The sequence below is a fragment of the Aricia agestis genome, chromosome 10 (genome assembly GCF_905147365.1).
Source record: "Aricia agestis chromosome 10, ilAriAges1.1, whole genome shotgun sequence".
Taxonomy (NCBI): Eukaryota; Metazoa; Arthropoda; class Insecta; order Lepidoptera; family Lycaenidae; genus Aricia; species Aricia agestis.
The window spans coordinates 7552993-7579010 of record NC_056415.1 but is presented as its reverse complement, the minus strand read 5'-3'; the positions used below and the strand labels follow the sequence as shown (position 1 = coordinate 7579010).

Genomic DNA, 26018 nt, shown 5'->3' with positions numbered 1-26018 from the left:
AGATGATGCGGTATTGTTAAAGGATATGCTTAAATTGCTTAATAAATAATAATAAAATGTTTTTGGAGGTTTGTACACGTAACGCGGCGTATACGTCGTCCTTTCAAACCGCATACATTTTGATAACGAATTTCGTCATCGAAATTTCGTCGACAGATACTTTGTCTAAGGGGGCTGATTGTTACAGTTCAATACGTTCACGGTTCATCGAACGCCTACGCTGGACAAACGCTAGTGTGAAGGCAGCCTTAGTTTTGTTACACCCTGACCCCTGTATACATGAAGTATTAAACATTTTTACAACCTTAAATGACTTTGAGGTCAATAACTCATATAGCGCCTAATGTGCTAATCCGTGTCTTTAATAAGTTTTTGTGAACAATAATTGTATACTGTAAGCCATTAATTATGTAGTCAAACAAATGAATGTACTTCATGATTCAAATGAAGTTTTGCAATATTCAACAGACGGGGAGTGACTGGTGACTGACAACCATGTTAAATTAAAACATAACCGTAATTACACATGCCAAAATTAACACACGATCGAGTAAAGCTTGCTTTTTTTAAGAGGATACACCAGGAGCGAGAGAAATTCGAAATAGGTATTTTGAAAATGTATTGCTGTCTCACCAATCTCAAGTCTCCCACCGCAGAGCGCGATACAGACAACACGACAAAAGTTCTAATAAAATAAAAGAAAATCATCGATTCGTTGTCCTCTGATTCCTTCTCCAAAACTTAACCGATTTAAGAGCCCATGTGACCCTAACTTGGCTACATACTTTAACCTAGATCTCAAAATCTGTAAGGTCTAGAAAACTGATTTTTTGACAAAAGTAACTTCAGTTCATAAAGATTAAATGCTCAAGACGAAAACACGATTACTCAAAAAATGCTCGATAGTTTCTTTTTTACAAAAAACCTTGTTTTAGACACATTTTTGCTTGGATCTTCGAAGTTTGCTGTCTTTTCTTTAATATTTTTTAATATCTAAAAAGGTATTGATAAAACCTAAATTTGCTCAAAACACTTTTTCATAATCATTATAGTTCGTCTTTTATTCAAGTAAAACTAACTCGGCGATGATTCCGCGCCGTCCTTTTTCACCTGGCATATGAAAGACGGGCGTGAGTGTGAAGAGAGGACGATGTTTGATTTTTAGAGTCAGGTGAGCTCTTAAGTACTTTTTTCATTAACAATTAAAACAAGGCTTGAGCTGTGTTCCTATGTTTTACTTTTTTGGTATATTCAAGCCAGTTTTGTTTTATGGGTGTTTAAACACAGAGAAAAATCTGGCCATTTTTTTGGGTTTTTGAACGTTTATATCTATGTATGTATATATATATATATATATAATCTTATATATATAATCTCAAGTCTCCCACCGCAGAGCGCGATACAGACAACACGACAAAAGTTCTAATAAAATAAAAGAAAATCATCGATTCGTTGTCCTCTGATTCCTTCTCCAAAACTTAACCGATTTAAGAGCCCATATGACCCTAACTTGGCTACATACTTTAACCTAGATCTCAAAATCTGTAAGGTCTAGAAAACTGATTTTTTGACAAAAGTAACTTCAGTTCATAAAGATTAAATGCTCAAGACGAAAACACGATTACTCAAAAAATGCTCGATAGTTTCTTTTTTACAAAAAACCTTGTTTTAGACACATTTTTGCTTGGATCTTCGAAGTTTGCTGTCTTTTCTTTAATATTTTTTAATATCTAAAAAGGTATTGATAAAACCTAAATTTGCTCAAAACACTTTTTCATAATCATTATAGTTCGTCTTTTATTCAAGTAAAACTAACTCGGCGATGATTCCGCGCCGTCCTTTTTCACCTGGCATATGAAAGACGGGCGTGAGTGTGAAGAGAGGACGATGTTTGATTTTTAGAGTCAGGTGAGCTCTTAAGTACTTTTTTCATTAACAATTAAAACAAGGCTTGAGCTGTGTTCCTATGTTTTACTTTTTTGGTATATTCAAGCCAGTTTTGTTTTATGGGTGTTTAAACACAGAGAAAAATCTGGCCATTTTTTTGGGTTTTTGAACGTTTATATCTATGTATGTATATATATATATATATATATATATATATATATATATATATATATATATATATATATATATACAGGGTGTAACAAAAATAAGTGATAATACTTAAGGGTGTGTATGTGTTCCTAATAGAGAATTCACTGTGAAAGTAGCAGCGCTGAAAGACCAATTTCTTTTTTCACTTTTGTATGGGCAAAAATTTTGGTCTTTCAGCGCTGCTACTTTCACAATGAACTCTCTATAAGGAACACATATACACCCTAAAGTATTATCACTTATTTTTGTTACACCTTGTATATATATATATATATATATATATATATATATATATATATATATATATATATATATATATATATATATATATATATATATATGTAAAAATGGATTTTCAATTGTGTTGGTCGCGCTAAAACTCGAAAACGGCTGAACGGATTGGGCTGATTTTAGTCTTAAAATATTCGTAGTAGTCCAGGGAAGGTTTTAAAGTGACACGAAGTTCACCGGGCAGCTAGTCTTTTTTAATAATTAAATTATGAAAGAAAACAAAACATAGGGACATTGTATTAGTGGCCATAGAGATATTCAGGAAAAAAAATTATAACTCTACCGGCATTATCCAGGGAGGAAACAGCGGACAACGTTTGTATGGAAAAACGGCGGTGTGGATCGCTCTTCATCCTTATAAAAGTGGAAAATATTCATTTAACTGCAAACTATTCAAAAGCTACAGAGCCATATTCTGCCATATTCACGCTTGGCTTACAGAAATAGATAAAGGTTTGATTGACAAAGAAAATCTGCAATTCTCCTGCGATCATATTATTAGGGTTGCTAAATAAAAGTTTACTGCACAATTTTCATATATATTTACCATCGAAAAATACTTTCTGTTTGAATCATTGAACCTGTACGCGTTAGGAATACGACAAACAAATATCCTTAGCATCGAAATAGCGCTATGAATTTAATTATTGCCTTCCGAATCCTCGGTGATTCAATACGAGCCGTCCTTGTCTGTTGCGAAACCAAGGAGTAAAGGGTGCGTCACGAAATCCCGTCGCGAATCTCGATTGACCTAGCCTGGGTAATTTCTACATTTATTGAGGCCATCCACGGATACGAGTAGGAAGAAGTGAAGATGGCAAAATATTGTAAAATTAACAGTTACTGCTATACTGTACTCGGCGAAACATGGCGGTAGCGGTCATTGACTTCCTGTCAAAAACTTGTCATTACAAAGCCGCGATTGACAACATCTGACACTTCACTGTCAATCGCGGTTTATATAGACGATGACAAGTTTTTGACTACCTTGTTTCTTCATGAAGCCAACCCATCCCAGAGCAGAGTCACATCAACCACTTTGACATTGGCAACTCACTACGGGGCCATTTTTTAATAAGAAGAAGAAGAAGAAGTTTTTGACAGGTAGTCAATGACCGCTACCGCCATGTTTCGCCGCGCACAACATAGTTCTTCACTAGATGATTTCTGATAAACTATTAATTTTAGACAAATAAAAATATTTTGCAACGACACAAATTTTATTGATAAAACGCTTAAAACATTGGGATTAAGTTGAAACGGCCGTTGTAAGCTTATATATAAAGGTTGGGCGATGTTGCAACCGGCTCAGTACGACTCTAGTCGCTTTGCCGCTTGGAGTGGCACGAGTGCCGACCATACGGAGAGGGCGAGAGAGGTAACCGCCGACGAACACCGACTAATATGTGGAGTGAATGCAGTGTTTTGTGACGTAATAAGTGCACCTCGTCAAAACAGGCCAGGAGACCCAGCTATGGATACTAACAACACGGTGAGTGAAAACGAGCTTTATGTATGCAAAAAATACAATGTTTATCCGATCGTGGCCTAAGAAAAATCCTTGATTATAGATGTTTAAATTATTGGTAGATTATCATAAGAGATTCAATGTCAAATTCAATTTTTACATATACATAATTGCAACGAAGCAAATATTTAATAATATTGAAGCTAAAAGATTTAGCCGCATGTTTATATATTTCTTAACATTTTATTTAGGAATAAAAACGATATCGAATAGTTCCTAGTCGTCGGAGATGGTACGGTAGTCATTGTGTAATAGAAAGTAAGAGTAACTACGGATCTGCTCGAGTAATTTAGCCGATGTTTTGCCGGCAAAATACACGTTGTATATTCGTACAGTGCTCCAAAATTGATAATGCGCATAGACATTTTAGTAATTTTTCGGCAACGGTCGTATTTCCCGAGCGACGATAGACGATATTGCATTTTCTAATTGCACTGCATTTAAGATACATGTATTAGTCAAAGTTCGTCGTGATATTCCTGTAGTTTTTGTAACTCGGTCATTATTCACGGTCACTCATGCGCATTATTAATTTTGGATTACTGTAAGTCACTTTCGACATCCAACCAAATGTAATGGGCAAAACTAGGATTACGAAACCGAACATCGGGGACCACCCAGTTGGTTTACCTAAACTAGCTAAAAGCCGAGCTTTGTGAGGGCTCGTGTCGTCACACCTTGACTGACTGATGAAAACACATATCTACATATAAAAAACCTTGACTGACTAATGATAACACATCTACATATAATTAAATTACTATGTTAAAGCACAAATGAATAGGCGTGATATTTTTTCCGCAAAGTGTACCACAAAATGTTCAGGTGGTGCTCGTTTCGCTCGCCCTGATTAATGCTTTGTTTGACGGCAAACGCATGACTCGGGATCGAACGCATCGATTTCTGACCTTATTTTAAATTGCGATATTGAGATGTATCCTAATATAAGAAAAAAATTATGTATTATGGCTACACTACCTGCTAGTGTAGCGACAGGCGACAGCGGAAAGATCTTTCTCTACGTTACGAAAAATCAAATCGTGGCTAAGAGCTTCCATGGTTGAAGAACGTCTAACCGGACTGGCACTTCTCCACGTCCATAAAAATTAAAAACGTACCCATTGAAGTAGATGAAGTGTCAAGTGATAACGCGTTTCGGGAGAAGACGTAAAAGAAAAAATTATTTTGTTATTTAAATATACTTGTATCTATTATAATCAAAATTAATTTATAAGTTCTTATGTCTTGACCACTACTACGTGACCCCCGCCCCCTGGCGCCAAAGCTGGATCCGCCCTTGCTCCAGGGACCACCGGTGGTCCACGGACGCGGAGCACCGGTTAATAACCACTGGTCTAGAATTCAAAGCTCTAATTCAGTAGAAATTAAATACTAAGGTACATCAATTTTATAAATACCATCTAAGAACCTGTTTAGAGGTTATCTTTTTTCACAAGTCTTTCATATTCTACTGATAACGGAACAATTATAATAAATATTAACGAGATATAGATATTAGTTGTGACTTGTGACTTTGAATCAGCTGTGTCAAGGTTGCCGATTGATTATAATATTATATAAAAAACTTTGTATCGTTGAATAATTAACAAACAGGCTGGTAAAGAATTTGGACTGACAACACTTTATACTGCTCTATATTTTAATATTTATTTTATTGTCGTTATTAAATCCTTTATCTATATATATATATATATATATATATATATATATATATATATATAGATCACTATGTCAATCAGTCACCTTTCAGTTTATATATATATATATATATATATATATATATATATATATATATATATATATATATATAAACTCAAAGGTGACTGATTGACATAGTGATCTATCAACGCACAGCCCAAACCACTGGACGGATCGGGCTGAATTTGGCATGCTGGTAGATGTTATGACGTAGGCATCCGCTAAGAAAAGATTAATAAATTCCAACCCCAAGGGGTTACAATAGGGGATGAAAGTTTGTATATAATGATACTTCTTAACGCGAGCGAAGCCGCGGGCAAAAGCTCGTCATTAATATATCGTCAACCGGATTTGTTAATATTTTATTCCTCTACGATTTGCATTTTTTTCTTTAAAAAATCATAATTGCTAATAATAAATAACACAGTTCTAATTTAGCTATCCATATGGCAAACATTTAGATTTTAGACTCTACAACATAAATCACACTAACGAAGTGGGAATTTTTGCACTTTCGGAAGTATTTTACTAGTAAAATTTTGTCCCAAAATGTAGCACTAACTTAAATCATCTAGCGTATTACTAAACTATATAGTTTTAACAGTAGAATATTGGTATACATTCGATATTATCTGTCGATGTGTGTAGGTATACTGTATAGTACCTGCATAAACAATACTTGCAATTTGAAGGTGAATCAAAACGGAAATCTTCAACCTGAGAGCTAAAAAAATAATATTTGAGGAACACTGACGAGTGCTAAAAGGTCTAAGTACTTTAGCAATTTAACAATTTACGTTTATTAAGTAATTAAAATATAAAAGCGATTTCCTGTTTAATTAATCAATGTAGTTAAAATAAACATTAAACGGTAAGAGGTTACAACAGCTAGCCACATCCGTCATATGTTGCAAAATTTATTTTTATTTTGTTTTCCTCGAGTTTTAGTTAAAATATTTTTTCATTATTTTTAATAACCCGCAGAAAAGACAGGTTTAATCTTTTTTTCCTCTTATAAATCCTTCTATTTTGTAGATTTTTAAGCTCTCGCAAAAATAATTATTTTTTTATACAGATGATCAGCATTCGGCACCCTGCTCTTTATTGCTGATGATAATCACACACACAATACAGATAAAGCGAACAAAAAACTAGCGTAAGGGCATAATATGGAGTAATCTATTAAGGAAGTACTATAACGCGATCGCATCGTCTTTGCGTTTACAGAATAAGGTCGTGTTCTACTTGTAAGGAGCATCGCATACTATGCCTATGGGCCAACTACTCCTATGCTCATTAGAATGTTATAAATATGCATACAATCTGGTTAATAAATTGTTCTTATAACATTTAAAGAACTATTATCCACTCCTCAATAACTGACTTAACGTAATGAACGCCAGTGCGTTAGACATCAACGAGTGTAGGGCGCAACATTTCTTTTGTTTTATTTTTGCGACAGAGTATTATATTGGGCAAGATTGTATACTTTAAGGTTTATAGTATAGTTTATGGTATGATTTATAGGGCCATATTGTTTACAATGTAAAATGTTAATGTAAACTTTACATTTAAGACTTGACAGTCTGTCTACTTGCTTCTCTGCCTTCACTTTTTGCGATTTAAGGGACAAGAACTAAATTTTGAATCCTAAGATAAGACATACCTAGATGTAAAAATATTTATGGTAAAATATTGCTCTATGATTGTACAATTTTAGTGTAAAGTCTAAACAAATTATACAACAAGTATCCGAGGCCGACAATCTTGACAATATAATCAGGTAAAACAAGGAATCCCGCGACTAAATTAGAACTAGTTTTGTCATAGCATAGTGACTAAGTCGGTGATACCGCAACAACATGCAAATATGCCAATAACCTTACGTATTAGATTAAATATATCTTTGTCTTTTATGTTAATTATGTTATATCCGCCATCACGTAGGTATTTACTTTTCTTTTGAACTTATACAGGGTGAATTTTTATTCCGCTTTGAGACAGAATAAAAACAAATTTGAGCCACTTTTTCCATCGCAACAGGAATTTTTTTTTATATTTCACACTAGAGCGCCTAACTGCGTAAGCATTTTTGTATGAAACAGCGGATTTTTAAATAAAACCTGATGCCATAGGAAAAGTTGCTTATATTTAGGAGTGTACATAATATTCAAGTCTCGAAACGAAATAAACACTTAGTAAGGAAACAGACAGGAATAATTAATTTTTTTGGAAGTTATTCTAAGACCTCTAAGTAGGGAATGCAATACCGGGATCCCGCATGCATTTTGTGGGACTGGCGGGATTACAAAGAAGCGTGATTTATACGTGTAAATCTGCACACGGGGGTGCGTGAACTGCTAAACGATTTACCTCCAATAATTCACCTAGGTATTTAATTCACTTTAAATGACAATAATTGTACTTACTAACCAGCGTGAAAGCTGAGCAAACTTTTTTAGCTGCTGGCTACCTTACGGCTGGTGTCGAATATCAGGAGCCGTTTGGCAGACGAAATAATTAATAAGTACCTTAACTTTTTAAGTATTAACATACTTTTATAAGCTTGAGGTGTATGTATGTAACGGAAATCGGAATCTTTGGGCACGAATTTTTCCTATATTTCGGAAAGAAAAATTTTAAAAAGATGAAAATAAATAAGCATGTTTTTTTAGTTCTTTGAAACTACATAATATGATTATTATTACATAGCCATTTCCAAAAAATTTTTTTCAAGTCATTATAATGATTTATTTTTAAAGTTTAAATCCACCCAGCGGGATCCCGCAAATACCGGGATCCAGCGGGACACATTGCATATTGTGTGCATTCGGCTGTATTTTTTATATTGGTTACAAATTTACAATGAGTGTTAAGTATCCGTATTCCTATTACGTAAAGTCTGACATTTCAGTTAGATTATGTAGATCAACAGTCTTCTAACGACATTCAAATACATTTCCGGCTATAAATTTTCCTTAAACTGTCTATTAATCACTGTGGACTTAAAAGTAATTACTCATACATATTGTTTGCCAAAAATCTATATTAGAACTCCAAAACCAAAAAAAAATCTAATATTAATTGTAAGCTACATGTGTTATGTGGCTAACAAATACCAGAATTCCACGTCTTCTAAAAATACTTAGATATCGCTCTTTAACCAACTTGCAAAAAGGGGGTTCTATGTTCGATTGGGGATATTTTTTTTTCAGTAAAATAATTTGCAACGAGCAATACTCGCGATACAAGACATCGCCTCATTAGAAAGTCCAATTTGTCGGAGTCGGCCTTGGCAACAGATTTGTCGGACAGGTTGGGGACGAAATGGCACATCGAGGGCCGGCCTTCACATTCACAACCCGGACCCAGGAGTCCAGGCCAACAACCCAGGCCAACAACCTAGGCCAATATAGTAAGTTCAATGCCAGCTATATATACATCGCGAAAATTGTAAGGAATTGCCTCCTGTCAATTATAGGATACGTGCTGCGCGATGCCTCTGGGTATTTGGTTATTCAGAGGAAACAACATTTTATACTCACTGTCTTCATGTAGGATTTTGAAATACAATCATTTATAGTTATCATTAATTAGGCCTACATTAATTGCAACATAATTGAAAGTATACGTACTTACATTTTTATTTCATTGAATATGTTACAAATGTTTTTGTTTTAATAACGATGATAAACGTTTAAGGCGTGTGAATTAAAAAAAATTGAATATGTAAAATAGAAACTATTTATATACAGGGTGTAACAAAACTAAGCGATAATACTTTAGGGTGTATATGTGTTCCTTGTATAGAGTTCAATGTGTAAGTAGCAGCGCTGAAAGGCCATTTTTTTTTAACTTTTGTTTGGGGAAACTCGTTACGCTCGGGCCAAAAGTGAAAAAAATAATTGGTCTTTCAGCACTGCTACTTTCACAGTGAACTCTCTACAAGGAACACGTACACACCCTAAAGTATTATCACTTAGTTTTGTTACACACTGTAAATAAGAAAAAACAAAATGAAGATAAAATATAATTATTAATTAACCACTTAGATTAAGCTACATTTGAAAAAAACGAACAAGATATTATTGATATTATTACTTCGATCACAGTTTCCAGGAAATGCTATTGTATTCTATTGTTGTAGCGATCCCCGGTGCTCTTATGGGGCTTGAAGAATTATAATAGGATGATATATGTACAATTTGAAATTGTAAATAGCAGTAGGTATCTTTGATCCAAAATGCCCATAGGCTAATAACGTACCGCGTTAGAATTATTATAAATAATTATACCTCTTGGAAGGCCAGTGTATGCCCTTATGCCTTCATGATCAATGATCACTTCTTTAATTACAAAATACCAGCAACGTATCATCAAAATGTAAATAAAGCTTCATTTGTTATTAGTTGACCCGGCAAAAATTGTTTTGCCATAGCTTATGGGTTGGTACTTACTACTTGGTAGGTTTTATACAGAAAATCCATCCTCTGAAATCACAATATATCATAATATGTAAAGAAATCGTATCAAAATTCATTGGGTAGTTTTTAAGATATAAACATATGATATTGTCGACTTTTCACCGGTAGAATAAAGTTCGATGTGCAGGATGGTTTCGGTAGAGCAAAATCCTGTACCTACTGAAAATCCTGTAGATCGGACTTTATTATACGGATGAGTTGATATAGGGACAGACAGCGGGATACACATTGTTTAAGCTATGTAATTTGAATGTCACGCCTGGAAAAGCCAGGTCCGGTACATTGTTTAGGAAATTTCGGGGTTTACCCACGATCGTGCAGGATCACGGACCGCAGAAACGTGACGACTTGACGACTGACATCTTTCTTTATAAAAGGCAATACAACAAAGAGCTTAGGCTTAAGACTTAGGCTTCAGTCTTCACTCTAAATCTTTACAAATGAATTTTTGTTATGAAGGGACCTAAAACCACATAGGACGATAGTTTTTATAGCGTAAAAATTTGCGATTCAATTGCGCGACATGCAAATTGCAAAAAAAGTTTGCAACTTCTAGCTCATAATTTTTAACACAAGCTTGACGAAAAAACAAGTAGATATATTACATTCATTCATTTATGCCTATATTACAGCTTTCCATTTTCAAGGTAAGCGCTTCTGAAACATAACACATCCACACTAACGTGGAAGTTGTAGTAGCTGAAACAAACACCTTTAGTCGACGATATTTGTCCAAGCTGACCTTAATCTCAATTGTCAAGTGACGAGTAAAAAACGCGCGAGTATTTATCATCTGGTTAGCAGACCGCCAGGAAGTTAATATGGATCCTACTCATCAAGGTAACGCATTGTCTAAAAATGTTCCGTTACGCGCGGAGGCGATTAGTGTTCAGTTTTAAAGCAAAACCACGCAAAATTATATAGGCAAAAGTATGTAAAGTTTGATACGTTTTCAAGAAAACACTGGCTTTTTTATCCCGAAAACGAACAGGGTTCTGATTACTGTAATAACTAGCTTTAAGCTGCAAAAGTTACGTATATCATTTAAGATTTTGGAGTCCACGACAACGAAAATGCTATCGAGACAAAGTAATTGAGTGTGCATACAGAGGAGCATTCTTTCTTCCATTTTCTTTTAATCCGTTGTCCCAATGGTTTATATGACGTAGCAAGCTGCTAGCTACTAGGGTAGCGTGAAATCATGTTCAAATCGCATCTTCGTATCCAAGTTCAAATAAGTTGTACGCTAACATCTTATCTAGTATTCAGCTGCAACATAGTAATAACCATAACCGTATACTCTTCACGTCAGCATACAATATTATGATGTCATCATAACATATCGAAGAATCCGGATAGGTAACCTACTCCAATGCCACTTTTTCTATCAGATCTTCCCACTCAATTACGAGAATCGATCATTAATAGACATTTTGTAGAATTCTACCAAGGAATTCATAGAGGAAATCGAAGATTATGCAGCGATGAATCAAATTATGATTATGACCATTACTTACATATTAACTTTAATTTTATTATTTAACTTGGCGTAACTCAAGCAATCCAATTATAAAATGCTTAATTAATATGCCTCAACTTAGCTAGAGTCTTTTTAACTAAAATCTTCTTCAGAAATGAACGAAAATCTAATCAAGCTAGGACTGAGTAAATGCGAATGATGTGCCGAGTTACATCCGTCCAAAAGACGCTTTATTCTGTAACTTGTATTGCCAAACAAATCACCGATAAAATTAATCTACAGCTAAAAACATTAATGCCTACTAATCATGGCGCCGAAACATCAAAGTCCGAACACCTATTAGTAAATGCTACACGATTTGTCTGGTTAGTATAATTTGTTCAAATTATCGAGCTCACTTACAAATCAACCGAGACATCTCGACAGACAGCGAGGCAGCGCGGCATATTAATATCAAATAAATAATTTGTGCTAATATTGGCTAATAGCGTGATCCGTGTAATGGATTAAATGATAAATGTTTACTTAGTAATCGTATTTTGCGAATTTGGACTAATGAGTTACCACCTAACTTTTTTAATCGGGGCGTGAATTTGATCATGGACCTTTGTTTTGCTTTCCAAGAATACGCTGTTTGGACAAACCAAAAATGCGTTATTTTATTTAGCTTATTGATATTCCTGCTAACTTCTAAAATTTAAACGATTAGTCAGTTACAAACGGCCTCGGACGTTGCTCATGAATATTAACAAAAAATGGTAAAACATCACGTACAAGTTATTCAAGTAATAGATCATCTTCGTGGTCGGTAGCCGCTTCCAAAGCGCATTACATTGACCCTATTCCCGTTAACATCATAAATACAAGCGATTGAGTTCAAGGACCACGACGAACATTGAGTTTGTGACCAGAGTGAACAATGAGTTATGTGGCCGTGTCCTCATGCGGGCAGGCGCGGATAAAATATGATAATTGGGCAATGAAAACGTCTATGTCGATCCTCATTACCTGTGACCTACATTATAATAAATAGATGATTAAAATAATTGATATATTTTTAACAAAATACAGCTTTGAAGCAGTTCTTCAAGGTGTGATTGTCATAGTAAAAATACTAAACGTAGATAACTATTGCAAAGATTACACTAAAGATAAATAAATATTCCGTAACAAAAATAGAAACATACATTATTATCAATATACTTACCTATAACAATCGACCACAAAATATTATTAGAAATACAAAAGGAATGAATCATAACACAAAGTACCTATTACTGAATCTGTGTGAGGACTTAAAGACAACAAAAGAATAAGGAATATTATGTAAAACCCATAAAGAAGAATCAATTATAATTATAGAGCAGCCATCAGCCCACGCAATGCGATCTGTTGATGACTTCCGAGACGCTCAACGAGTACCGCGCGAATAATAGCAAAAACTATAGTCAACAAACTCGTAATAGTTGGCAGTGGGAGTACCACCGGAAGAGGGCTTACAATAACAAGTAGGACCACAACGCCTAACTCCGTGGTCCAGTGGTTTAGAGCGTAGCTCTTGATCAGGATCGTAGGTTCGCTTGCCGCGTTGAAAACGTATTATTTCCAAGTTTGGTGAGGACAATGCAGGCTGATCACTGATTGTCCTACGAGTAAGATGATCCATGCGTCGGATGGGCATGTAAAAGTCGGGCCTGTGCCTGATCTCTCACCAGACGTATCGGTCATCCGTCCCACTGAGTTATGAGAGTAAAGGAAGGGAGAGTGCTCTTGTATACTGAGAACACACTTGGGCAGTATAAAATCACTCCTGCGTAACTGGCCTGGTTTCAGTGAAAACAGCCACCGTCATTGAAACCAGCCACATTTATACGTGGGAGAGCTATGCTTCGGCACGAATGGGCCGGCTCGACCGGAGAAATACCACGTTCTCACAGAAAACCGGCGTGAAGCAGCGCTTGCGCTGCGTTTCGCCGAGTGAGTTTACCGGAGGCCCAATCCCCTAACCTATTCCCTTCCATACCCTCCCCTATTCCCTTCCTTACCCTCCCCTATTCCCTCTTAAAAGGCCGGCAACGCACCTGCAGCTCTTCTGATGCTGCGAGTGTCCATGGGCGACGGAAGTTGCTTTCCATCAGGTGACCCGTTTGCTCGTTTGCTGGTGGCCCTTATATCATAAAAAAAAGAAAAAAAAACCGGTGTGGGACTTTTTATTATGACTACAACTTCAGCTCCGCCCAATTGTACTAACATCATCAAACACAGTACTAAATGTTAACATCAAAAGAAAGTAGTTCTTCCTTCTAAGAATATACACACAATGGAATTGAATGCAAAATTAAATCTGGACTATAAGCATGACATTCGCAATCGAAAGTGTTCCGAGAACAGACTTTCTCTGAAAGGGGAGCAAAGTTGATGGTTGTCAACTGATTACCATGGTAAATGTAACATTGTCTGAGCCTCCGACGCTTACGCTTCCCGTTCGTAACTGAGCTACAAATCCACAAACAAATGAAGACATGAGAGGATGAAGTGCTTAACAAAAAATTTTAAAATTGTGTTTTTTACGTAAATCGGCTTTATGGGGCAAGGCCTTGAAGGACTTTGAGGACCGAGAAAATTATTTGAAAAAAAAGGACTTAGATTTTATGTATTGTCAAATATATTAGCCAGATGACCAAGTAGGTAATCTACAAGATTTGTTCAAAGAATAAAGAATAATCGGCCAAGTGCGAGTCGGACTCGCGCACGAAGGGTTCCGTACCATTATAGAGCAAAATTAGGCCAAAAATTGTGTTTTTCGTATGGGAGCCCCCTTAATTTTATATTTTATTCTAATATTATTATTAAAGTAAGTACACTTATAAGTGATATAACTAACGACTGAAAAAAATTCAAGTACCTGCCTGTTGCCATTATTGACATAGAGCAAAAAAGGCCAACAAAAATCACGTATGTATGGAAGCTCCCCTTAAATATTAATTTTGTTTTGTTTTTTGTATTTGTTGTTATAGCGACAACAGATATACATAATCTGTGAAAATTTCAACTCTCTAGCTATTACCGTTCTTGAGTTACAGCCTGGAGACAGACAGACAGACGGACAGACAGACATCGAAGTCTTAGTAATAGGGTCCCGTTTTTACCCTTTGGGTACGGAACCCTAAAAATGAGTAATTGTCATTGTTAATTTTACCGGAGGCCCTACCCTATTCCTTTCCCTACCCTTCCCTTCCCTTCCCTATTACCCTATTCCCTCTTAAAAGGCCGGCAACGCACTTGCAGCTCATCTGATGCTGCGAGTGTCCATGGGCGACGGAAGTTGCTTTCCATCAGGTAACCCGTTTGCTCGTTTGCCCCCTTATTTCATAAAAAAATAATGTTATAAATTGTTAGTTACCCACCTTATCCACTCACGTCTTCAAATGCACCGGTTCACCACGCTTCACGCTCGTAACAAAAGCGAATCGTTAATTTGTGGCATCATGAGTGATGCGTCGCCTTATATAATGCCCTATTTGTATCGAGATGCAATAAGACGAAATCACTTCAGCAATCATAGAAGTAATGAGTATTACTTCCTAGTTATCTGCAGAAAATACTTTACTTACGTGTATTTCTAAAGACCTGGGAAATACATTACAAGTGTCATTAAATCAATCATGATCTTTGACACGTTAATACATTGATACATTAATTGTGTACCATGGGTGATGGGGGTGAGAAAAATCTGCCGCTATAAATTATGGAAAAAAAAAATCAACCCTCCACTTCCCAAGTCCCAAACGGGATAAATAATAATGCAATTACTTATCAACAGTGACATAATAATATCTAGTTCTTTGGAACAGTTATAAAATTTCAATACGTATTTTAATAGTTTACCTTTCAATACGTAAACTTAATTGTCTTTAAATTGAATCTCAAAATATTTTTAGATAAGGATATGTAATGCTAGAGTAAAATTACTTTGATTATAATTCTAGGGTACAACCGAAGGGTTTGCAAAAGCACTTCAAATTCTATATTCATTTTAAATCTTAAGAACCAACATTATATTCTGAGTTCGCCTATTTGTTACCCTTAATTCCTGCTGTTATCTCCTTAGTAGACACTCCTATATATGCGCCTTGAACGGTCACATAAAGCGATGTACCCGTCGTATCCATCGTTCGTCTACAAGTGAACTTTTTAATACGTTCCGTAATTGCTACAACGTTATTGACACGTACATGCTCGTCAATTAAATTAGACTCTATAAGATCTACATTGCATAACTGTCTAGCTGGTGATCCGAACGCATTACTCAACTCCACACCTGTATGGATCGATTTAACGACTCAAAAAACCATTACGATTATGAATCGGTTGAAGTATCGATTGAAGATAAGACGACACGACTCTATTATAATGGTAAAGTATAACGAAGTATGGCTTGACAGTTAGAGCCTGCAGGCTGCAGCTCTAATAAATTCCTGGTTTTTTATGAAATAAGGGGGCAAACGAGGGAACGGGTTATCTGATGGAAAGCAACTTCCGTCGCCCATGGACACTCGCAGCATCAGAAGAGCTGCGGCGTTGCCGGCCTTTTAAGAGGGAATAGGGTAATAGGGGAGGGTAGGGAAATAAGAGAGGGTAGGGAAGGGAAAAGGGTAGGGGATTGGGCCTCCAGATTAGGATCAAGTATTCTTTATCATTATTATCTGAGATTAGGTAAAATGTCACAGGAATTTGACGAAAATAACAAATTAAGCCAAAAAGTATCAATAAAATAAATATGAAAAAAATTAATCAGAGCGATCCAAGACTTCTAAGTATTACCACGTATTACACAACTGACAACCTGAAAAACGCGCAATATCTCAGCGAAAAAAATCTCAAGCAGCCAATAGTTGCTAGTAGACTGAACAATTAAATTCCATTATTAATTATGATTATGCAATACATAAACCATGGGTTCACGTGTATGGCTCACCTGCAATAAATTATAACATCAATCGCGTAAATCGCGCGAGGAGCATAAACGTGCATAATCTGCGTGGATGAGTAATTATTCCCAATTAATATTACATACAATATGTTTGAATAAAAAATTACCACGTGCTAATTGTTAGCACATAGTATTAGCATTTAGCTTGCCATGGAAAATTACTTGTAATCGGAAAATGAAAAACGCAATAGAGTTAAAAGTAAAACGTTTCGGTGCCATTCTAAAAGGCAAGACTCAAGACTGTGTTCTTTAAATTACCATAAGACAACAATTGCCAGTGTTAGTTAAATACAGTGTATAATATATTTATCAAAAACCTTTTATAAATCTCGTGTCCAAACATTGAGCGAGCGCAGTATTAAAATGCCAAAGCCTATGTAGCTCTGTGTATTAACTTGAGGATCATTATCTCGCAAGGTTTAGTCTCCGATTTAATCGAAAATTACAAGATATAAATCTGTTAGTTTTATAGTTCTCGGAAATCGTGAAGTTATTAAATAGTTACCGAAAATATCAATTTTATGGAGCCATAGAATTTATAGATATTTCAAGGCTTAAAATTAATTTGTTTACCTAAATAGTAAATACCTTTCGAAGTCATTAAGGGTGGGTTGCACGTGCACCAGAGGCGTGGTTAAAGTTAATGTTATGGTCAAAGTTATGGTTATAGTTAAGGCTAACTTTAACTTTAACCTTAACTTTGACCACAGAATTTGACAGATGACAGCTGGTCCGACAAGGCTTGAAATGAACGTGGGCGGGGAGTGAGGGGACGCTGCTGGTAAAGGAGAACTGTCAAAAATGACGTTTTTGTATGATGACAGCGTTAGTTCCATTTTTCGCCACGTGCATTTAAAACCTTGTCGAGCTCAAGGTTATGGTTAAATATAGCGTCCATTTTTTACTTTAACCAAAGATTTGACATTTTGTATTGTAGTTATAGTTAAAGCTACAGTTATAGTTAAAGTAAGTTGGTGCAACCCACTCTTAAGCTAAGTACTCACATACGGGTTTGCTCGATAGTTTTACTACAAATCGAGCAATAACCACCGTGTGGACCGCAAAACTGACAGCTCGAAGGCTCGCTTCGAGCCGGCTCGATGGAATTAAATATGTCAAATATGTCATTTCCTTCGATTCGGAGTAAAACTATCGAGCAAAACCGTATGTGAGTACTTTAGTTTTGCTCGATAGTTTTACTCGAAATCGAGCAAAAACCACCGTGTGGACCGCAAAACTCACAGCTCGATAGCCAGTTTGAAGACTCGACACGGTTACTCTTCCTTAGTTTTTATTAGTCGTAGCTAATTTCCTTCGAAATGGAGTAAAACTATCGAGCAATACTGAATGTGTGGACGAAAGCCCGAGCCGTGGTTTTTACTCTACGTGATTGCTCGATCGAGCAAAACCGTATGTGAGTACTTAGCATTAGAGTCATTAGAAACGCTCGAAGTGCCAATTGCTCTTCGGTAAAGAGACATTATGGGTATTGCTAAAACTGGTTTTCCTCCGAAATGTATTGCAATTCTGGCCAAACACTCCGACTGGGTATGGTAATGTTGTTGCAAAATTTCCTAACGACCCAGACCTGGCCTCATGGATGACAATTTGTAATAACCAAATACAATTTCAACTATTGCTACGGCTACGAAGGTATAACATAAAGGAATATTTAAGTGTATTGCGAAGGACAATGTTTTCGTAATTTCAAAATAATTTCAGCAACTTACAATATTTAGGCCGTAACTAGAAGATTAAAAATTAATTTACAAGCCGACTAATGTAATTCCTTTTGTGTAGGCTTAATAGCTGCTGAAGTACGTTTAATAAATTCATTACCAAAAACATTACCATTTGAACTTCAATAGCCAACTAAGACACGGAAACCGCTAGTAAAAATGCCATGGACGAAGGATAGTAATTAGTTAGTTTTAAATGGCAAAGAGATAAAGCAGATAAAGTAAACCGAAGTGCCTATCGATCACATTATCAAAGCAACAATGAGGATGATGGAGCCGAAAGCGAGCCGAGATTTATTGCACAAGAGGCCGACGAAACAAGACCGCAAATAAAGAGAACGCAAACCTTGAACGGCGTATCTGACAAAATCAATTGGACTCTGAGCAAAACTTGACCTAAAAATTAAATTGATGAAACTTAATACGATTTAATCTATACATTGTTCGACATGATGTAAATACATTACAATGTATTGATAGCCTGTCTGCAAAAAAAACTATTTTTTCGGTGACTCCAATGCGTTATTCTTCAGCTTGTTTAGTATCTACTTGATCTGTAGTGTATGTCACTACAGATCAAGTAGATACTAAACAAGCCTACTACATATTATATAAGGTAGGATAAGTTAATATGTGAGTGAGTTAATAAACAACATTCAAGAAGACAAGTCATCTTTTATTAGTCTCCCAAGCCTGCAACATTGCATGGCGACCCTGCCAGCTTGCCAGCCTGCAACATTGCAGATCCATTATTGACCATCTTTTTATGTACTTCAAAACCACAACAAAATTAGCGACCATTGTCAACTTAGCTAGCACCGATATTTGCTTATAGAATGTCTAAAGTGAGTAGAGCAATTGGTATTGCTGTAATTAAAAATTGGCGACTGCTTAACGCTATCTTAATCAACAGACGACCTCTAACCACATATCCCATTACGAGCTAAGGTCATTTATTCACACTTCTGTGTTACGTGGACAAAATCACGAACGTATAGTATGACACGTTGAAGTGTAGTCTGACTCTGTATGCCTTGTGTTGCAACGCAAAAATACCGAGTCGCGTTTACTTGACATCATTGTTATATAACTCTTGTCTCGTTAATTTATGCTTAACTAGACCTATCTCCTTTAAGTGTGGAAGAAATTTCAACATTACTTTTGCAACAGCGTACTTTGGTGTAAATTTTGCGAAAACAAAATGTTTCAAAGTGCATGATCAGTTGCTGTAATCTACTCAGGATCTGATCTAGGTTGTCAGATTTTATCGGGGGTTTCTTAGCGTGTGTGGTTAAAGTTCAAATCGGACAAACGTTGCAGCTTAGATCATACCTGGCTTATTGCAACACTCATGTTAATCTCCAGAGTTAGTAAATACATGCATTTGAAGACATTAATAACTAAACAGGAATCTCTAGAGTTGAGAAACCATATTCAATGCGGCGAATCTTCATAGGCAAGTTTACTTGAGAAACAGCTTATTAAGTTAATATTAGGCACACCTCATGTTGGTCTGGCAGTTGGCATTAATATAATCTTAATTTTTCCTCCGGAGTCCGGAACTACCAGAAATTTATGTGCCCTTGGCGAAAAAACATTAACGTATTTAAAATGTAGCAGACAATATCCAAAATTAATAAAAGCTGACATTGCTTAAAGACGTATCCGCAACATTTTGGGTCCTTTCAGATATTTTTCTCACGACCGCATTATCCAATTTCGGACAAGGTAAAGGCGACGTTGCAGCCATTGTGCAAACAATACTTACGCCAGTTGACAAGTCTGCAATGAACTGAAATTGTATAGGTTTTAGCTATGCTTGAGACTATAGGCCGCGCACGACTTTTAGATAGCTAAGTTAAAATGAGCAGTTTTTAAGCTACTGCAGGCTTTGAGCGCGGCGACCGAATCAAGAAATTCCGTAACGAAAAATTCCTAACACACCCCACTCCGACCGGCACAGCGGTGACTAGACGTATGCGAATCATAATTGCATGAGTTGATAAAAATGCTATGCAATAGCTTTACCGCGGCAGTCCCCGAGTGCCACACGTATTTTTTTATTATTACGAGGTTTTTGATGTGGTGAGATGTGAGTAGTTTGGGCTGACGGTGACGTTATTGGTACATCAGCGATCAGATGGCGATACGCTATTGGTAGTTATCGTACACGTCTGTCTCCTCCAGTTGCACCAATCGATCTTTAACTTATACACGGTCTGTACTACCTTTATATTTTGAGTCATCGCCATTAATTTTATTCACGGACCGTTTACGCAACGTTCCACGTAATAAAAAAGTTAACGTAAGCGATACTCGGTCAAACCGTTTGTGGAGCAAGTTCCACCTCTTGTGATAATGACATTGACATTGATATTCAGAGATGGATTCAATAACAGCACAAAGATAAACCGAGTATAATACGTATTGTTACAAATATTTCCCGGACGCGGACATACACAACCTTGCCGTTGAAAAAAAACTTATACATAAGGAGCTTACTGTAATCATACATTCAATTACATCACTTTTAGGTACTGACCAAATCCCATAACCTTTATTAATCAACGTATCGTTACTTTGAACATTTAACCAATGATAGAACTGGGTTAGGACTTAGGGTATCTTAAAAAATTGCGTAGGTAAAATATAAAGTACAATTTTGCTGGTAAATCATAAAGTCTCAATTTTTATCAGACCAGGCGTAGTTGCGTAACGTAAGGTTCAATAATACCTAACCCTTGCAACAACGCCTATAAACCAACTAGCTATCAGGGCATAGACTTTTGCCTACTACTTTTACACGTGGGAGAGCCATGCTTCGGCACGAATGGGCCGGCTCAACCGGAGAAATACCACGTTCTCACAGAAAGCCGACGTGAAACAGCGCTTGTGCTGTGTTTCGCCGAGAGAGTGAGTTTACCGGAGGCCCAATCCCCTACCCTATTCCCTTCCCTTCCCATTCCTACCCTCCCCTATTACCCTATTCCCTCTTAAAAGGACGGCAACGCACCTGCAGCTCTTCTGATGCTGCGAGTGTCCATGGGCGACGGAAGTTGCTTTCCATCAGGTGACCCGTTTGCTCGTTTGCCCCCTTGTTTCATAAAAAAAAAAAAAACAAATTTACGAGCCAAGTGCCAACTATCAGCTCATAGACTTTTCTAAATCGGCGATATTTTTAGGCAAACAACACGCAAAGGTTATTTCATTATCCATACTTCCATACTAATATTATAAATAAGAAAGTGTGTCTGTCTGTCCGTCTATATGTCTGTCTGTCACCTCTTCACGCTCAAACCGTGGAACCGAAATACTAGAGTCCGGGGAAAGGACATAGGCTATACTTTTTGTCCTGGAAAACTGTACGATTCCCGCGCGATAAACACCGCAACTCCGTTGCGCGTTTTGGCGCAACGGAGTTGCAAACGTCATCTAGTCTCAAATAATTCAATTTTAACAACCCACAGCGAGTTATCCATACCATGATCGTATCTTTTCAGATCTCAACGCAGTGGCATATTCCACGGCCGTCGCTGAGCTCCAGCGGCAGCTGCGACTCGCGGTCTCGCGGCGGCTCCTCCTCGAGTCAAGGCTCATCGAGCAATCACAGCACACACGTAAGGCATTGCAAGTTGCAACACACATTTATGCCAGTATTCTATATTAGAATACAATATGAATATGACGTAGAAGTTTCGATGTAGTAGACTAAGAGCGAGTGTTCGGCAGACTTACAGTAAAGTAGCAAACTCCATATTAATGCCAGGTTTCATCTGCCCAAGATGCAATGAGCATTCACTATTCCCAATGAGGGTTTCTTTTTCAGCAGTCAGCTTTTCCCAAAGTGGACGATAACGCCTCGTTGTGGGCGCTGAAGGTCTAAACTCTAAAGGGAGACGGTGTGGGACCAACAAAAAAATAGGGCGTTGTATAGAGGCTTGGGGGGGGGTGATTTATTTCATCTGGATGCATTTTAAATTGAAACAAGGTGGCGCTAAAACATTTTTTTCTCAAAGAAGGCAGTAGACAAAATAAGTTTGGGAACCCCTGGACTATAGTCACAGTATGATAATATTACGTGCTGGTATTCTCATGAATCGTTTAACAAACTTCTAACACGTTATGAATGATGAAATGCCCAAATCAGTTTTTTGACGTATAACATGACAATACCTTTTGAAGGGATCATCGAAACTGTAGGTATTAGTGTTGGATTAAAATAACAGAATCGGGATTCTGTTTCCAACAGTCCAATAATCTCTGGCAACTAGCTACTGCAATTATATGTTATTTTTCAAGCAATATATATATTTTTGGCATATATATTGATAAATTGGGCAAAAATCAAGATTTCATCCATATATTCTGAGATGATGAAGATAGCTGGCGCCATAATCAAAAACAAATAAACCTTGCTTGTCTTGGTCGAATCTTAACTATGGATAATTTAATTTGACAAGTTAATTCGATACGCCTGTTGTACGGCCATGCTTTGCTCGTTTACGTTGCTTATAACAATCTGACTGGAACACACCTTTTTTACGCAACAAATACCAAACATCTGGTAAAGTTTAGGAATTCGTTTTGTAATTTCATAGGCCCAGCCTCACAATACGCCGGCTTGTTTTATAGGTTCCTTAACCACGATTAACACGTTTATAGATTAGTCACACGATTTTGATAGAATACATTGATACCTTTGATAGCGGATGTTAGAGCATGTATGGAAACGGATCCTAGCTCAGGATTGCGCAAGACGGATCCGGTTCTGAATTGTATGGAGATTATTTGTGTCACGTACGATCTGGGAATACCATACATGTCAATCCAAGATCACAATGCTTTTATGTTCTGAGATACCATTGTAATCGTCTTGTAAACGGTAAAACCCGACGCCTCCATAGAGATTCCAAAAGAAATAATGAAAATCCAGATAAGAGTTTTTTGGATACAAGCGTTTGCATGTGATTCCGTCTGGCAATTGAACTGGAAACTGAAAATAGGAACCAACTTTAAATTTTGTTCAAACGAAGAAAATTACAAGGTTCATGCTGAATTTAGCCCCAATTTCACCAACCTATGTTAGTGTTAACAGCTTGTTAAAATGTCATGTATTCTCTTTCATTCATAAGAAAAATGAAAGCCTCTTTCATTTTTCTTCATACGTTGGTGAAATTGGGGCTAAATACAGCATGAACCTTGTAATTTTCTTCGTTTGAACAAAATTTAAAGTGATACTAATTCGAGCGTTAACTTTAACAGTCGTTGGTGAAATTGGGGCTTAGGTTCAAGCGCTTGCGTCCGACTCTGAAAAAGTTTAATGATACCGGCAGCCCTAATCCACTATTCTAAATACGCGCTGTTTACGCCAACTACATTAACCTACAATGTTCCTAACATAAAAATTTTCTTTTCCAGAGCGCCTCATCGGGATCTCTGCTGCTAAACGCTGCGCAGCTCGCACGTACCGCGAGGCATCCCAAAGAGGAGTACGGTTTGAATGCCAACCGTGCACTCCCGAAGCACACCAACGTGGTATCAATACCCGAAGAGCCAAGCGACGCATTCTGGTCGGACGTCAAAAGAGGCTCAATAGCTCAGAAGGACGCGACCTCTATAGCCAGTTCCACACATTTCACCGTAGTGAACGGCTTCACCAAGCCGTGCTCCACCAAAGAACCAAAGACGTGCTGCTGTGATCACTCACACCAAATCACCGTTCTGGTTATATCGATGACGATACTGTTCTCCGCGTGTATATTAGCTGCAATATGTTTTGTAGAAAGTAAGTATGCTTTGGTTACCGTATACTGTATACTGTATAGTATTATTGAAAAGAAACAGAAAGCAGACGAAACACTTCACTTCAGCGACAGCCGTCGCCCATGGTCACTCACAATACAAGATGATAGTGTAAACACCGTTATCCCTGAAACCATCAAATGAGCCCGTCAAAATGAACAACTTTTTCTATGAGAACAATGCTGGAAACTCAAAAAAAATCCGTCTTCATATCCATACTAATTGCTGATCCGGGCCTCCGTATTGGTATGTCGACGGCATTTTTTTTGAGTTTCCAGCATTGTTCTCATAGAAAAAGTTGTTCATTTTGATGGGTTCATTTGATGGTTTCAAGGATAACGGTGTTTACACTAACACACTGTATATTATTGGGTTCCTATTCCGTATAATGCCTACACTCAGTAGGTAGTTACCTCAATCACTTGGTCATTGGTGAAACATAAACATTGACGGTTCTGTTTTGGCTGCTGAAGCTTGTAATTAGACATAGGTGATTATTACTAAGCAAGTAGATTTCCAATGCATTCCAGCGGCCTTACGGATGCGGATCTTTTAGTTAAAGAATATTTTATTTTAAATAATAAATTAATATCATCTACGACTTTTCAATATTATAATAATATAATTTGTCCTCGGTTATTATGTAGTAAGGTAGTCGGATAGTTATAGTGGGTTAAATTCTTATAAAGATAAATATTTTTTTCTTTTTGTTACAGTGCGAATGCGAAAGGAGACGGGCATATACAAATATTCTTGAAGACGATAAACATTCAACGACCTACGAAGCCAAATTTTCGCTACGTTGACACGAAGATTGTTATGCAATCTTGTAGGAAAACGACGCTTAAAACAACGAAAAGAACACTTAGTATAATCTTTAACATATTTTTTGAACGATACGATTCTACTATATCAAAGGACAAGACATACCTATTACATAAGTACTTCAGTCTAACTTTGATGAATTTGATGATGGGTTTGTTTTTATAAACCTTAAATTGTAGAGGTGTTTGTACTCATAATATATTAAGGTAAATTAATTATTTTATTTTAAGTGTGTAACATTGACCAGTGTTTTTATTTATCGATACTGAAACGAGTTAAGTTACGATTACTGAAAGCTCCACTGGATGGGCGACCACTAAGATCTGTAAATTGTAATACACATCGAAATAGAGTACTGTATAATAAATAATTTACTAGCCCCCTTACTAATAAACGTTGTAAAAGCTTTGAATAGTTATACAGTGTTTTGTTCCTGTCACGCAAGTGACATTTTTAATTGGATTGAAGAAGACAAAACACTTAACTATTTAAAGCTTATACAGCGTTTATTAGTAAGGGGGTAAGTTTTTAAAATGTGTATTGTAAAATATCTTATAGAAAATATTATTATCTTACTTATGCCAGTATCTATTAGTTTTTTTGAGCAAACAAAAAGTATGTAATTTATATTTTTAAGCATATGAGGCATAAGGAATGATTTCAAAAATTATTAATGTAAATAGCTCCTAATTAAAACATATATTGACCTTTTGATTATATTGAGGGCCTGTTTCACCACTTTCTGATAAAGTGCCTAATAGGCTATTCACAACTTTTTTGACAGATTCTCCATACTTGATCTGTCAAGTTAATTGGTGGATATCCTTATCAGGAAGCGGTGAAACAGGCCCTTAACGATGTAAATTGACGTGTATTATAAATTATAAGGTTGGGTTGCACCAGAGGCGTGGTTATAGTTAAAGTTAAATATGGCGTCCAAACACCCCATATTCTCATACGACATCTTGTCAATTTTTCCAGTTATAGTTAAGGTTAAAGTCAAAGTTAGTTGGTGCAACCCAGTCTAATAATATACAATTGCCTCAGCTATTATAAAATA

At 36.5% G+C, this 26018-nt stretch overlaps 2 protein-coding genes across 3 annotated transcripts in view; one reads left to right on the top strand and one right to left on the bottom strand.

Annotated features, from left to right (window-relative positions):
- The window catches only part of LOC121731067 (nuclear migration protein nudC), a 46835-nt gene that overhangs the window by 10871 nt on the left and 9946 nt on the right, over positions 1–26018 (bottom strand). The window lies entirely within an intron of this gene.
- On the top strand, positions 3709–25327 carry LOC121731069. The gene is made up of 4 exons (XM_042120390.1): positions 3709–3880; positions 21832–21948; positions 23750–24116; positions 24850–25327. The coding sequence occupies exons 1-4, from the start codon at positions 3863–3865 to the stop codon at positions 24888–24890; spliced, it is 543 nt and encodes a 180-aa protein (XP_041976324.1). The 5' UTR covers positions 3709–3862; the 3' UTR covers positions 24891–25327.